The following is a 16,761-nucleotide window of genomic DNA, read 5'->3' as shown; positions in this document are numbered from 1 at the left end:
CCGTTCTGCCTTCTGTTCTTAGCTGCCCCTATATTTCTGTATTCTGTATTTTTCATCTGTGCCATTAGTTTTTTGTGCCCGTCTGCCCTCTGTGCCACTCGTTTTTGTGCCCCTTTTGCCTTCTGTTCCACTCATATTTCCCTCGTGTTTTGTGCCTTTCTGCCCTCTGTTCCTCTCGTTTTTTGTGCCCGTCTGCCCTCTGTCACACTAGTTTATTGTGCCTTTCTGCCCTCTGTCCCACTCGTTTTTTGTGCCCTTCTGCCCTCTGTCTCACTCGTTTTTTGTGCCTTTCTGCACTCTGTTCCACTAATTTTTCCCTCGTTTTTTGTGCGATTCTGCCCTCTGTCCTACTCGTTTTTTGTGCCTTCTGCCCTTTGTCCCACTCGTTCTTTTGTGCCTTTCTGCCCTCTGTCCCACTCGTTTTTTTGTGCCTTTCTGCCCTCTGTCCCACTCGTTTTTTGTGCCTTTCTGCCCTCTGTTCCACTCGTATTTCCCTCGTTTTTTGTGCCATTCTGCCCTCTGTCCTACTCGTTTTTTGTGCCTTTCTGCCTTCTGTCCCACTCGTTTTTTGTGCCTTTCTGCCCTCTGTTCCACTCGTTTTTCCCTCGTTTTTTGTGCCATTCTGCCCTCTGTCCTACGCGTTTTTTGTGCCTTTCTGCTCTCTGTCTCACTCGTTTTTTGTGCCTTTCTGCCCCCTGTCCCACTCATTTTTTGTGCCTTTCTGCCCTCTGTCCCACTTGTTTTTTGTGCCTTTTGCCTTCGGTTCCGCTCGTTTCCCCAGCCGCTGTGGCCTTTTGTTTAAGCATTGCTGTTAATCAGAGCCCCTTCACGGGCTCCGATTAACAGCAATACTTAAACAAAAGGCCACAGTCTACCCCGCGCTTCACTAACAAAAGCGTAGAGACAGTACACGCTGTGTTTAGAAACTGTCTCTACGCTTTTGTTATTAAAGCGCGGGGCAGACTGTGGCCTTTTGTTTAAGTATTGCTGTTAATCGGAGCCCTTGAAGGGTCTCTGATTAACAGCAATACTTAAAGAAAAGGCCACAGTTTGCCCCGCGCTTTAACCGCATGCGCGCTAGCGGTTTTCCCGCTGCGCGCTGCGTTTTTCGAAAAGCCGCGTTACATGACGAGCTGAGCTCGTAATGAGCGTGCGAGCGGCGTAACTCATGACGAGCTCAGCTCGTCATGAGCGCGGAAGGGGTTAATAACAAAAGCCCTGCCTCGCGCTCCCACATAGCCCAAGCGCCGCAAGCCCCACCAGCCCCCCCGCCTCCTTACCTGCACTCCTCACCCCCGCTCCGCCACCACCACCACGAAAAGTGCCTCATGTTCGTGCCGCTCGCCTCTTTAAAGCGGCCGGCGGCGCGACTCTCTCTAGCGACGTCCTGTGTACGCGCTCCACGCGAGGTGGTGCATGCTGACGTCAGGGGAGGTGTGCACGCACGCTCCCTAGAGGGAACAGTGCTTATAAGTATTTAGTTATGCAGCACAATATCCTTGGTGCAACAACATCAACTGTTGCGTGACTAAACACTTATAAGGTCCCAAAGGCTAGACCTATTGGCTATGCCAATGCTTGTTTTCTCTCTCCTCATCTGCCTTCTCATGCTCTCTTCACTTGATGCCCTCATTTCCAACATTAAGAAATAAAATAAAAAAGTGAAAACTCTCACTCTGCTGTCACTCTCACTCTGTCTCTCTCACTCTGCTGTCACTCTCACTCTGTCTCTCTCACTCTGCTGTCTCTCTCACTCTGCTGTCTCTCTCACTCTGCTGTCTCTCTCACTCTGCTGTCTCTCTCACTCTGCTGTCTCTCTCACTCTGCTGTCTCTCTCACTCTGCTGTCTCTCTCACTCTCACTCTGTCACTCTCACTCTGTCACTCTCACTCTGCTGTCTCTCACTCTGCTGTCTCTCACTCTGCTGTCTCTCACTCTGCTGTCTCTCACTCTGCTGTCTCTCCTGCTGTCACTCTCACTCTGCTGTCACTCTCACTCTGCTGTCTCTCATGTTGGATAGGTGCGCATCCGGCTGAGGGTGTCCCGGACTGCGGGGGGTCAAGGATAGGGAAGGAATGTGGGGGTGGGGTCGGGAGCACGTAGTGGTGGAAGAAAGTCACGGTGGGGTGGGGGTCCACTTCTAGACGAACAGTGCTCTTTAAAGGGATCAGGATGGATATGCGGGAGAGGCAGGAATACAACTTGGTCTCTGTTGATACGGGTTGGTAACGTCATTCGAGGAAGAGGGCGATTTCACCTCTTAACTATTATCACTGATTAAGTGCCCTTAAGATAGGCGAAGGTGCAGGAATTCCTGATAGAGAAGACACAGCACTGGGTTTTGGTAATTTGTTTCAGGCTTAGTTTATAATGTCAAGGGATAAATAGAGGTAACTTGCTCGGTTAATTCTGCTGAGTCAGTATGGGATGCGCGAGAACGTCCCTTCAAGGCCACGCTAAAGATAGCAAAAAAAAGCGCCAGGGGCGACAGTTAGGCATTATCGGGTCGGATTGCCAGGTAAAGGAGGGAGGGGCCATCCAGGAGAAGGAATGTATAGAGATAAGGATATGGGAGCGGGCGAGGGATGACCAGTTTGGTGCCATGCGGATATAGCCAGATGACTCGAAGGCTGTTGGAGGGGGCGGGACAGCAGGCGGTGTGGAGCAGGGGGAAGCGGCTGGGACGAGTGCCACCGATTGTACCGTACTGTGCGTGCGAGGTTCATTTAAGGAAATTACAGTCAGAACTGCAGGGACACAAAGGTCTCCGCTGCCTCTCGAGGGGTTAATAGGCAGCGAGTTCTAGGAAGAAAGATGGGTTTTGGTAAATTTCTTGGGTTTCCCATCCTCACGGCAAAATAAATGCTAAAGGCGCCGAGGGATGGGAGGGGGGGAGGATGGCAGCAGAGGCTCGTCACATGCCCTCACCCGCCATACTGATGTAAAGCATAATTAGCCGAAAGGAAGAGCCGCTGCTGGTTCTCTCGTCCACGTCCAGGCCATTCCGGTTTGGCTGGCTCGGGGGTTTTTGTTAATAGGGCCTTCTGTGCGGGGGGCGCCAACGAAGTAAACGAGAGGGAATGGTGGGGAAAAGTCACCTACGGAGCAATACATATAGAGAACTCTAGCGTCAATACCAAGCGCATTATGTTATCGTCCTATATTCTGGGCATAGATACCCTAAATGGTTGCTATAAAAGTTGCAGGTGGGAGAATGGGTTGTTGCTTCATCATGATAATGGTGTGCCCAAGTTTCATGGACGGTTTAGTACTGGCAAGACGGTCGGAAGCATGGGTCGGGCCGCACCGTGCAGGGGCGCTGGGCAGGGGGAGATCCGGGGATGCGGGCGCCGTGGAGTGCCCGCGTGGGTTTGTGTGCATGATCGTTGGTCTGCGGAGTTGGCTTTGGTCCCTCCCTCACCCTCACAATAGGAACAGTAATGATAGATGGGGAGGAAATTACAAGTCAGCATGTTACACAAGCGAAATGATTATTATTAGTTTCCATTTGTATCGCTGTGCGCGGGTAAGAACCACTTGGCACGGAGGCACTGCCTGAATCCATGGTTAGGGGCGTGGGCATGCTCTTGGTGGAGTGGGAGCCCGTTGCGGGTGACGGGTGTGGTGGACACGGGGACCACGCTGGGTGGGGAGGGGGCGGAAACTAAACAAGGACGTGGGTTGCACTCCAGCACACTATGCTGTGGTCGGGTCTTCTGTCACCTCTGCAATTCCCCTCCCCTCATATGCGGGTGTGCAGTTGGTGCGATGGATGACGGGTATTTGGCTCAGAGTGCCGTCCTGCACAGGACGTTGTGGGTTGAGGTGAAAGGGGGGGGTTGCGGGACACAGTGTTGGAGACCCCACGGGGGGCATGAGTACCACCGGACAGACCCTTGGCGGTGCCGCGAGCGGGGGGAGAAGGGGTCATGGCACAAATGACTATAAGTTGATGCTGAATAAAAAGTGCTAGCATGGCTAGAATGGAGTCAGTCTCCTGCCAGGGTGTCACCATAACCTCAGAAAGTTTGTTGGGTTGGGAAAAAGTCAGCCGTCAAGCTGCGCTCCTGCCGGCCCTAGGCCCCCAGTGAGACCGATTCTCATCTGGCCACCAAGGGGAAGGTCTGGTCAAGTCTTGCGGGCAGATTAACTATATAATTGATAGAAGTGAATAAACCCCATCAGGAGACGGGGGAGAAGGAATCCGGATTCACCAGAAAGAAAAGGTATTTATTTAGCAAACGCCGCAGGCAGCAGGGCGATCTGCCGACACAGCAGAGACAGGGCAGAGCGAAAGGAAAGAGAGAACGAGCATATGTCTTCAATTACCGCGGCTTGACAGCCGCGATAATTGAAGATATATGGCCTATGGTGCGCGTAACAGACACCAATAGGCCATAGGCGGAGCTACGCGACCGCCTATGGCGTGTTCTGTTTAAAAACAGCACGCACGCGAAGGCCAATGGGAATGGACCTTGGAAATCCAAACGCACGAGCATGTGGAATTTCAAGGTCCATTTTCAAATTGCCCGGAATAGGACTGGGAGCTGCGCGACACTGCTGCGCAGTGTACGCTAGGCCCGAGGCCTAAAAAGTTATATAGTCATATGATTTCTCTGTATAAGCGTTTAAAAGTTGAAAATCTCATCTCAGACATTGCTCAAAGAGCCCTGCCTACTCAGATTTAGAACAGCCCTTAAACTGTAGCTATTCATTCAATTGACTTAGGGCCAGATGTACGACCATTCCATTTTGCGAGTCGCAAATTACAACGTTTTGCTTTCGCAATTTGCGACTCTCAAAATGGAATGTACAACAGTGTGAGACACTGTTTGCGATTCTAAAATGGGTCGGCAGGGGCCTGCCTCATTAATATTCCTGAGGCAGGTCACAATTTGCAACCCATTGGGAACGGCCAGCAAACACAGGGATGGTGGCCGGCTGGGGACAGCAGACCTCAATGTCTCAGTTTGATTTTTCAATAAAGCAACTTTTGTTTTTTCCAAATGCAGCCAGTTTTCCTTAAAGGAAAACGGGATGCTTTTAAATAAAAAATGAAAAATGTTCTTTTCATTTTTTATGGCAGGCAGTGGTCTCTGGGACCACTGCCTGCTCGTAAAAATATATGGCACCTATTCACAAAGGGGAAGAGGACCCCTTCCTGTTTGCGAGTCGCTTACCACATACTTGAAGAAGGCAGTAAACTGAGTGTTTTGCGACTGCAAATGCGGTTGCAAAACAATGGTACATATAATTCTGACACGCTATTAGGAAGGGACGCCCTTGGCACACCCCTTCCTAACAGTGACTTGCAAACACTATTTTGCGAGTCATGGACTCGCAAAATAGCGTTAGTACATGCCACCATCCTTTTTTGTGGTTGCAAACTGGCTGATTCCCCATTTGTGACTGCAAAAAACAGTCATACAACTGGCCCCTCAGTCTTTATACCTCCTGTCCGTCTGTGTTTTTAATAGTCAATTGTTTTCATTGTTGAGTTAACCAGACAGCAGAAGTAAGCTTTAAATTAAAGTTATAAAAAATAACTGACCATAACCCTTTGATGTCACCAGAGAGCCAAAGTGTTCGTGAAGTCACTTTCTCTAATCCTGTCATTCTGTTAAGTTAATGTCCATGATACAATATAGAGAGGTCAAAGAGTGTGATTAAGAAATATTTTATGGGCAAGGAGCTGTCCCAGTGCGAGTTAAATCCTGCTGTTTGCTGAAGTTAGGTTTGAGAAAAAGAGATAGGTGGTCTCTTTGTATTCTCAGAACAGGACGAGCTCTAAAGCCCATGTGATAAATTCCAAGAATGCACGAAGAGGAAGGGCATCTATCACATACGGTATAAATCACATTTCTTTGACAAATATTAATTGTTTTGAGGCAAAAACAACAGGCTTATATGAGGATATGCCGGGTTTATTCTTTTCTGTCGTTTTAGTTCCTAGTCCATTACAGGGTTCGCCAACACGTGTCACACTACGTTGGCTGGTTAGCTATGGCTTTTTCAAGGCTGGAAATTAAATGCTTAAATAGAAGTGTAAACAGAGTATGGTAATGTAGCACTGAGGGAGAAATTCTAAACCCCAGTTAAACTTCCAATACATATGTACTCCAGAGATTTACAGCAACTGTAATATAGTCTGGGGGGAAAAAGAGCTTATTTGGGGAACCGTTTTTTGAGGACTGTATCACATTGCGTTCTGTATTGATGGAAGAGTCAGAGCACAGATATTCAATAAATTGATCGACAAAATGTCTCAATAATATCCCACTAAATCCTCATCATAGCATTTTAACTCTCAGTGAAAGTCCCTTTCAGACCAGGACTAGAGGATAATGAGGGAGGGCTCCTGGAGAGTAGGAGATTGTGAATGCTGCAATTTATTGGCAGTTCGTTGGCACAGACAACTAAGGGAGCATACGCACAAGCTTCTGTTAGATTGCGGCTACTGGAGCACAAAAACATCTGTTGAGCCAGGATTGTGGTAAGAGAGGTGGAGAAGAGGTTATTAACTTCATTAAGGTGCAAATTTAGCAAGGATTTAACAGTTACAATAACCAGCAAGTTGGCAGTAATGGCCTTTGCAGGAAGTTGCTTGGGGTTTATGAACCAGATTTAGGATAGATGGATGGTAGGATTTTAGAGGATTGGGCTACGGAGAGGGTAGTGAGGCAAAGAATAAGGCACCCAATAATGCTGTTACTGGTGAAGAGATAGTACCGGGAGTGCAGCTGATTTGTACAACTGCCAAGGAATCACTGTTACTTTCTTTATTTGTGGTATAGCTATTTTTCAGGCATTCAGGGTGACTGACTTTTGTGGGGTTGGTGCGGCACCTGGTTTGAGGAGCCAGGATGTGAGTGAGACATGTGTGAATGGACTGAGGCATCTTTGAAGACGTCCAAGACCGATAAAAGGGGAAATGGGAGGAAGGTGTTGCTGAATGCATATCAAGTACGAAGAGTGTTCCGTTTAGTAGAGGAAGTTTTTTGTGAGGGAAGGAGCGACTGGGTACTTTTACATAAAGATGATGCGAAGGTGTCGGAGTCACAATTGTTATTTGTGTTGCAAAATCTCCAGTACTCTCCGCATTTGCCATCACAGAAGTTTGGGTCACACTTTTTTTTAGATTAGGGCTATGACCAAGGTAGGTAGCAGAGGCTATTGGCAGGCTGGTATTTGGGCACCGGGGAGGTGGAGGTAAGGATTTTTTTTCAGAGATATGCTAGGCCAGAGATGTTACTGATTTAGTGTACAGTGAGTAATGGTTTGGTTTGCTGTTGGTTCTTATCAGGAATCAGAAAATCTACTCGCCCACCTGTTATGACGATTCAGATTTTATCAGGTCGAGCTATATTTAGGACCGAGTCGCCCAATCTGGGGAGTTGACAAAGAACAGGTGTTCTGTGCAATCAGAAAGTGAATGAGCAATAAAGATGCCTTTAAAGTTTGTTTTACCTTGTCCCATTTGCTCTGTGTTCAGAGACACTTGTCAGGATTCAGTTTACGATTACTTTTCCTTCTCCGACTAAAGAGTTCCAGGATTTCGTAAAGTGAACTATCAGACCTGCTGTACGAAGTGTGAAATGAAAGTGTCAGGGTTTAATTGCTGGTTACATGCTGACTGCCTTGAACGCTGCCGATTATTCCTGATATGAAGCCTTCGCGAAATCTCCTACGGACTTCGGATTCCTCCAGGCGGCAAGGCACGGTGTGCACCTTCTCTTTTGTACCATCGTCACGAGAGAGGGGTTGCAAGGTGCTCGTTCCTCGTTCTCTCCTATGTTTGTATTTACCCTGTTGGCTGAGAATGGCAGTTAGCGATTTCTTGCAGGGGAAATTTCCAGCCCGCTCGGGCTCGTTTTGCTTCCTTTTTTGACCGAAACTTGCAACAAGCGGTATCTTGCCAGGAATACTCCGGATCCACACGTGTTCTGTATATTCCTTGCATACCATCTCCGTTGGCTGAGACTGACATTCAGTGGTCTCTTTGCCGAGGAGGTGTTTGTGAACACGACTCCAGGTATAAAGCGTACGCGGTTTTAATTCACAGAACGTGAAGCCAGGAATCATTCTTGTTTATACAGCTTTGTGCCATGTTAACAGTGTTGGATTTTGAGCGGGAGAGCATTATTGCTCCTCGTCGTGTCCAAAATCTGAAGGAGCAATGAATTGTGATTATCCCTGAGTTTTCTGTTTTGACATTTACTTTGGATAGTACAAGACTGTGATTGTATCATATCCGTGTTATCTTCTTGATTGTATCATATCCATGTAATCTTCTTTGCTCAACAAGAAGCCTTTGTTTTGTGATTTATTTCCCAGGAGAGAGAAACCTTAAGGTTGTACAGGCTAACTCTGCCAATGCATATACAGTCGCTACCATATGTATTCTTAGGTATGTGTTGGGAGGGGAAACTTTAGGATCTGTGCTAGAAATGGAACAAGGTAGAACTAGTTTACCATGTCTGTTCTCTTTTCTTCTTCTCATGTAGGGAAAGTGCATCCACCCTACTCTCTTCTGGCATCAATCTCGCGCTATCTTCTTTTTTCAGGTAGGGTGTGTGAGACTTAGTATTATTGGAATGTGGTGACTTTTACAGGAAATCCTACCAGTATATAGATTTACAAATATCTTGTATGTTGTGTCTTCCCCAGGTCTCCCTCCTAGCTGTTCCTACCCTTTCCTTCCCTCGCTTGATTACCCCAACAGTCTGTGTACGTTTACCATCCAGACTTGGGGCTGTCGAGAGGTGGGCCCCATTTGAGCATCAGCACCATCCCGAGGAATCTGGAAGGAGGAGCCTGACAGAAAGGCTTGCAGGGTATCAGGTTTTTCCTAACACACATTTAAATAGCTAATAGGTCACCTGTCCAAACATTTAAAAATATATTTCAGTAGATGTGAAAGACCATTTGATATATTTCTGTGTGATGAAAACAATATTTTAATAGCATGAAAAAGATATCAGAACACTTTACTAGGCGATGTGCAAATGATAGATATGTTTTTGAAAGCCAATTTTCATAGATTATAGTTAATGTACTATATAGTTGTATCAGTAAAGCTGCAAGGTAGTGGGAAGGTTTTTGTCCATTTCTTGGAAATTTACTGTTAATAAATGACAGTGTGCTACCACATCATGCTTTAGTAATATATTTATTAAAAATGAGTGTTTAAACATGAACTGAGAAACACTCCTGTCCGGATGTCAATGCTCAGTGAAATGAGAGGTAAGTCAGGTATTATGTGTACCCTGTATGTGCGCTAGATTCTTATTACACATGGAGCAAGGTTTTAGTCTACTTAATCAAAACGAAAGAGTTTTGTTTTGTACAGCAGAAATGCTGAACTCACCTATTTGAAGGTGCACTCATATGTTACAATGAAAAAAAAGGTGACTGTTAAAATTAAATATTTGCTAATGATGACACAATGTCAAACCAGTTCACAGGTCAAGCACATTACCGTTAGGTCGAGTAGATTATTCAAGTTACTCGACCTGAAGGTCTAGGAACATTTTTATGATTTTTCGTCTCTTGCTTATGGAGGTTGCGTTCCTGTCCCAGGAAGAGGTAATATTGAGTTTAGGAACTGCAGCCACTTCTTTATTCTGTAGGTGACACAGCAAGCTGAAGAAAGGACATTCAGCAGCTGGGCTTTCATAATAACAAGGTCCACATACAGTGGAGGAAAAAAAGGGCGATAGGGGGAAATTATTGCCAAGGTTGACAGAATTGTTCAACAGCATAGGCTGTTCAGATGTTTTGCTGGTCCATTTAGGTGAAAATGATTTGGTACAATTAATGGTGAAAAGCATGAAAATGGGTTTGAAAGATTTGAAGAGTCTATTGTCAGGGATGATTTGATATGGACTGGATTGATTAGTGAGTGGAGACGGGAAAGGAACTTGATTGCAATCGACAGATTGAGCAGAAAGGTAAATAGGGAGATTCATAAATTCTGTAGGGATTACGGAGGGCTCGGGTTGGTGCACTGTGATATAAAGACCAGCAGCCTCATTTATGTAGGCAGGATGGGATACACCTTCCCTCTTTCTTTTATGGGGAGAGAAATTGTATATGTTTCAGTTGAGGGACATCTTGGCACGGCGTCTTGGAGAAAGTTTGTGATTGAAAGGGAGGATTGACTCCAGCCACAATAAGGCTGATTAAGCAGCTGGGCTGGCAAACCAACTCACGGTGTGGAGGGTTGGTTCCAGGGGTGCGGGACTGGGATTTCTTCCAAGTTGAGTTATCCAAATATGGAGTTTGTTTGTTAAATTCTTAAGAGAATTTATTCAAAGGTTGAGAGAGAGTTGATTGGTAGTTGTTTTATAATGTTGAAGGGTGGATTTTAGGTAAAAGGTATGCCTTGGTTAGCTGTTCCTGTGTATGTGATAACTTAATGTTATTCTGCAAGGCAATGGCCAAGGATTATACTTATTGTGATACACAATTGTCTCATCAAAGGGCCGTTACCACATATATCCGTGCAGTGTGATACTTGGGGCGTCCTGTTTCACCCAAAAGTTAATTCTGCAGACAGATTTTATCTTTACTGACCAACATTATTCTGCATGTATGTGTGCATAAATTCCAATATTACAACTTTCAGAAACTGTCTAAATACCTATTTATTTATTTCCTAGTTGTGTTGCTTATGTGCCTGGGGTAGAAACAGGCCAGGCCTGCTGGCCAATCTCATACACATGTACAAAGCTCATGCTAGCAGTGTGTTACGGCTAGTGGAATTCCTGCATAGGTTACTCAAGGCATCACAGCCCTCATCTGCCCACACTAGGATGCACAATACATTTGTTATATCTATCCTGCACCCTGTACTTATGTATGTTCCAGGCCTGTATGTACTACACTTACCCAGCTCTATAGTTGCCTGCAGTGCAGCAACCCTACTTTTCCACACTCTTTCGATGTTCTATCTACACGTGCTGTATAGACCCTCCTCCAGACCTCACTTCCAAAGTTCCCAGCATCCTACATTCCCTATATTATTTAGCTTATCAGTTAATGGTTTTTTCGCTTTGCATTTTGGTGCTTAAGTCCTGTGTTTCCAATTATAAATGCAAGACTGCAAGTGCCAAAATGAAAAATAAAAAAGCTGGATGAGCTACTCAAGACCTGTGAAATTTGAGAGCACTGCACTATGCTTAACTATAAAAGCTTCACTGAACGTTCTATAAAACTGCGCTGCACTCACCCCACCCTATGTCACTGCATTTACCCTGCTCGGTGACCCTTGGACTGCACAGACTGTCGTAATCCGTTTTCAGGTCGAAGCCTGCACTGACTGGTTTGCTAAATATTTCTTGGAGACATTGTGAAAGCTTCCCTGGGAAGGCATTCTGCCTGTTACTTATCATTGCCATTATGTTTTGTAACTCACAGTTGTGTCCTTTCTATCAGCTGGCTGCATTTGTTTTAGGTTGTCCAGGCAGGGGGTTAGTCCTTCCTGTCGCGCATAGCCTGTTTACTGTGTTCTCCCACGAGTGCTCACTTTCTGTAAACAGCCCTTTAAATTTTGTTCTTATCTTGTCACATTTGCAGTGCATTCAAAGGCAGAGGTCAAATGTCAGACTCTGTCTTTCGAGGGAGCTTGGTGTTTACTTTTCTTTCTCAGACTTCAATGTGACAGGATTTATCTGATACTGTGGGGTGGAGGGAGGGGGTGAAAGAAAAGGCTTTTCTAGCACACAACACAATTTAAATGTCTGTAAAGGATCTGTGCACATATTTCAGAATTAGGAACGTACAAATGAAGCACATATTTTTGGTAAATCTGAAGTGTGCTGGAAACAAATATTTTAAAATGATCAAAACAAATCAATATACTAGGTGATGTCATTTCCACACATTATCATTTGGGCGCAGTATAGTTTTATCAGTAAAAGTGTACGTCTGAGCAAATGCACTTGTCATTAAAAAAAATGTGTTGTCTGAAATGGCAGTGCAATACCGCACCATGCATACTCCATTCTATGCCACTCCACAACACTCTAGGCCACTTCACGACACTTTAGGCCACTCCACTCTATGATACTCCACTCTATCCCACTCCATGACTCTTCAATCTAAGCCACTCTAAGCTACTCCACTCTGACACTTGGCACCGCCCCACTCAATGCCACTTCACCCTATGACACTCTATGCAATTCTACCCTGTGACACGCTGTGCAACTTCGCTATACACCACCGACACTCCACGGCACTCCACTCTATCACTCCAGTTTATATCACTTTATGACACTCCACTGTACTCTACTCTACTACATTCTACCACACTACAATACTACAAGCTATGCCACTACACTCTATGATACTTTACTCCACTCTACGCTAGGCCACTCCACTCTAGGCCACTCCACTCTACCCCATCCACTCTACATCACTCTACTCCACGTCCCTCCACCCTTCGTAACTCCATTCTATGCCACTCTACTCCACGCTTCACTCTACTCTACAACATTTTAATCCACTCTACGCCCATCCACTCTACGACACTACAGGACACTTTACTTCACTCTACACAATGCCACTCCACTCTATGCCCCTCCACTCTACAACCCTCTATGCTCCTCCACATTATGACCCTCAATGCCACTCTGCTCTACGCTAAGCCACTCAATCCTATGACATGACACTCGAAAAGACACTTCATTGTAGGCCACTCCACGCCACTGTATGACACTCTTTGCCCCCCCCACTCTACGACACTCCACGGTATGACACTATGCCACTTCACTCTATATCACTCCACTCCACTCCACTCCATGACCATCTGCAGAACTCCCTCTACGCCACTCTACGACACACTACTGCACCCCACTCTATGCCACTCCACTCTACTTCCCTCCACTTTAGGGCCCTCTACACTACTCCACTCCACACCCCTCCGCAACCTTCCACTCTATACCACTCCACTCTAATGACTTCACTCTAAGACACTCCATGCTACTCTATTGGCACTCCATGCCACTTTACTCCACAGCACTCCACGCTATGCCACTCTACTCTATGATACTTTAGTCCACTCTATGCTATGCCACTCCACAACACTCCACTCCACTCCAAGCTATGCCTCTTCACGACACTTCATGCCACTGCACTCAATGCCACTCCACTCTGCGATACTCTACTCCACTCTATGCCCATCCACTCTACGACACTCCACACCCCTCCACATTACAACGCCCCACTCTTCAACCCTCCACTCTACCAAACTCTAAACCACTCCATACTACTTCCCTCTACGACACGTAACTCCACTCTATAACATGACACTCCACTGTAGGCCACTCCAGCCTACGACACTCCGCTGTATGCCACTGTATTACACTCTTCGCCCCCCCCCCCCCCACTCTACGACACTCTACGGTACAACACTCTATGGCACTATGCCACTTCACTTTATATCGCTCCACTCCACGACAATCTGCAGAACTCCCTCTATGCCACTCTACAACACACTACTCCACCCCACTCTATGACACTCTATGCTACTCTACTCTACTTCCCTCCGCTTTACGCCACTCTACACTACTCCACTCTACACCCCTCCACAACCTTCTACTCTATACCTCTCCACTCTGACTTCACTCTAAGACACTCTATGCTACTCTATGGCACTTCACGCAACTTTACTCCACAACACTCCACGCTATGCCACTCTACTCTATGATACTTTACTCCACTCTATGCTATGCCACTCCACTCTACGCTATGACACTTCATGTCACTGCACTCAATGCCACTCCACTATGCGACACTCTACTCCACTCTATGCCCATCCACTCTACGACACTCCACGCCCCTCCACATTACAATGCCCCACTCTACAACCCTTTACACCACTACATTCTACTTCCCTCTACGACACGTAACTCCACTCTATACCATGACACACCACTCCACTGTAGGTCATTCCAGCCTACGACACCCCACTGTATGCCACTGTATGACACTCCTCAAACTCCACGGTACTCAATGCCTCGCCACTCTATGATACTATGCTCCACTCCCTCTATGCCACTCCATGACACTTTACTCAACTATACTGTACGACACACTACTCCACTCTACACCACTCCACACCACTCTATGCAACCCAACTCTGCGCCACTATACATCACTCCACACCACTAAACAGCCTTCCACTCTATGCCACTCCATAACACTTTAAGCCACTCTCCCCAGTTGTTAGCGATGCTGAACAACTGCCACACTGGTGTACCACATGGGTAAAACCATACATGCCAACCCTCCCGATTCAGGCGTGAGACTACCGATTTGAAGGCTAGTCTCCCGCCTCCCGATTCCTGCAAGCAAAAACCCGATTCCTCGGGGTTTGTTGACAGGGCGTTTGTGTGAAGTGCTAATTTTTCCAGCAATAGTCAAAGTGGCCATGCAGGGGCTCTCGATGGGGTGAAAAAACAACAAAGGGTCATTAACAAGGCAATAGTCTTTTGAAGACCTGTGAAGTAGGGGGGGGGCGTGTGTGTGCACAGGAAGCTGTTTTCGGCTGGGGTGTCACACAGGGGCGGGGGGGGGGGAGGGGGGGGACAACACTTGCATCACCCTCTCAGCCTGCCATTGCGCTCCATGCTTGTAAAAGGTAAGAAAAAAAACGTACATTTGTGTTTCAAATGTCCAATCCTGCAGCAGCACACTTCCAAAGCCCATACACGCCAGTAACCCGATTTGAAGCCCCATTCTCCCGATTTTTAAAAAAAAATCTCCCTCTTTGCTCTTCTGAAATGTTGGCAACATTGGCAGCGCGAACAGCTCTATCATAGGCGAGACCTATTGGCTTGCCAGTGCTTGTTCTTCTCCAACGGTATTCCCCCGACCGGACCTGCACTTAACATGCCTTGCTGAGCTCACACTGCTCGACACCATTTTATCTGCACTACCTTCATCCACAATGCTGCTCTCTCTCTCTCTCTCTCAACAAAACCCGCTTGTCATGTACAACTTGCTTGCATAAGCTGCATTTCCCCCCCTCGCTGCTCACCACGTACCTTGTTTCAGCACCTTCTGCCGCGCCTGTTTATCGGTCACCAGGGGCGCGGGGGGTCTGCGGCTGTCCTGGGCGAAGGGGTTCGGGGCGCGGCTGCCGAAAGCCCACCTGAGGAGCAGCAGGAGGGCAACCGCCGCGACAACCACGTACAGCAACATCCTGAATACCAGTGACCGGCACAAAGGGGGCGGAGCAGGAAGACTCAAGCTCTGAATGACACCAGGGGAGTCGGTGTTTACTGCACTGAATCCCGAGGAGTGAGTGCTGTGAGGGACTTGGGCCAAGGCGTTACTTTATGAACTCCAGGGCCCCCCTCGCGCCACCACCAGGAGGGACCTAACAACGCCACGCGCCACCCCTTCCTGTCAGCCCCGAACAGTACCAAGTGTCGCCGCTTCGGTAAGTCATTGGAGGGGCGGAAAAGCCCCTCCCCGGGGCGGTCTCACTTCCTCGCTCCTCCCTCCATTCGGCAGAGTGTGATATGCAGAGCAAAGGTAGCTTCTAGTGAAAGAACAACCAGACAAATGCAAATAATATACTATATACATACAGAGATGCATGCACAGTGATGAGTTTAGAGTGCTAGTGTGTTTCTACTCCTTTCTTTCTCATCTCATGCGCTCCTTGGGAGGCTTTTCTCTTCCACTCTCTTCATCTTTTTCTAGGGCTTTAAGTGGGATGCAAAAAGAATGTGTTTGTGGGAGCATGTGGTGGGTCTGTAATAGGAGGACGGTGATCTATGTCATTAAGTGCGTGATTCAAACATGTAAACTAGATTTCTGATTCCCTTAGTGTACTTGCTACCCAACCGGTATTTTGATTCCTCTTTGAGCTTTCAGACATATAACGCAAGCGACATACACCTACAATACAATCAGCCATGACTACCGGCGTCTCTCCTGAATGCTCTACCTCCCATCTCCATCACCGTCACAAAACACATAACAAACCCACTCAACTGTAAGCACTGTATTTTTTTTTTACTTTCAATATTTTGTAATTGTTTTGTTCTCCAGAGAAAATTTTAGAAACAAGCATTAAAAATGTAATAGGTCTCGCCTTTGAATAAGTTAAAGCCATTTGCTTTGCTAATGGTATTGTATAGCAAAGCAAATGGCTTTAACTTAATAAAAGGCGAGACCTATTGCATTTTCAATGCTTGTTTATACTTGCATTACACACCTGGTAAGATAGAATGCTGCAAAACCTGCAAATAGTTACACGATAAAATGGTGCTTTCAAAATGTAGGTTTGAATAATCCCAGAGTATATGTAATGCAGTTTTCTTTTTTTACATAACTGTCCCTTCAACACTTCTTTAGGGGCACTAAGGGCTGTGTAAATACAGTTAAAATTTAAAGCAAGAACTTCCGAGCCCAATTGCTAACTCTTTGCACTTCCACTCAAAGAAACACACCTTTGTCTTCACAAAGAAACAGAACTGCTCCCAAGCATCCTTTGCACTTGCAGATTAACTGATAAGGTACATTTGCCTTTTATTCAGGCAAGCAGCTGATAACGATCTCAATTAGCGATCCCTAGGACGGCTCTCTTTTTGCAGGGATAAGTAAAGCTGGGGAATCTGTGACCCCCTCCCCATGACTCCACGACGCCCTTGGGGGTCGCTCAACACAGTTTGAAGACGTTTGGTGAAGGTTTATATGAATCACAGGTTCCTTGTTTCTAGACTTTGGGCTACTGGGAAAAAATTCAGA

The 16,761-nt window shown here is 46.5% G+C and overlaps 1 protein-coding gene across 1 annotated transcript in view; it reads right to left on the bottom strand.

Moving 5' to 3' along the window:
- Positions 1 to 15,484, bottom strand: part of RETSAT (retinol saturase) — a 156,876-nt gene extending 141,392 nt beyond the window's left edge. The window contains exon 1 of the mRNA XM_078666731.1: positions 15,048 to 15,484. Within this exon, the coding sequence (XP_078522857.1) occupies positions 15,048 to 15,204 (157 nt within the window). The 5' untranslated portion in view covers positions 15,205 to 15,484. The remainder of the gene's footprint in view (positions 1 to 15,047) is intronic.
- Between the last annotated feature and the right edge of the window lie 1,277 nt (positions 15,485 to 16,761).

Source organism: Lissotriton helveticus, chromosome 11, assembly GCF_964261635.1.
Source record: "Lissotriton helveticus chromosome 11, aLisHel1.1, whole genome shotgun sequence".
In the NCBI taxonomy this organism is placed as follows: domain Eukaryota; kingdom Metazoa; phylum Chordata; class Amphibia; order Caudata; family Salamandridae; genus Lissotriton; species Lissotriton helveticus.
Note: the sequence above shows the minus strand (reverse complement) of the source record. Positions and strands in the feature narration are given on the sequence as shown.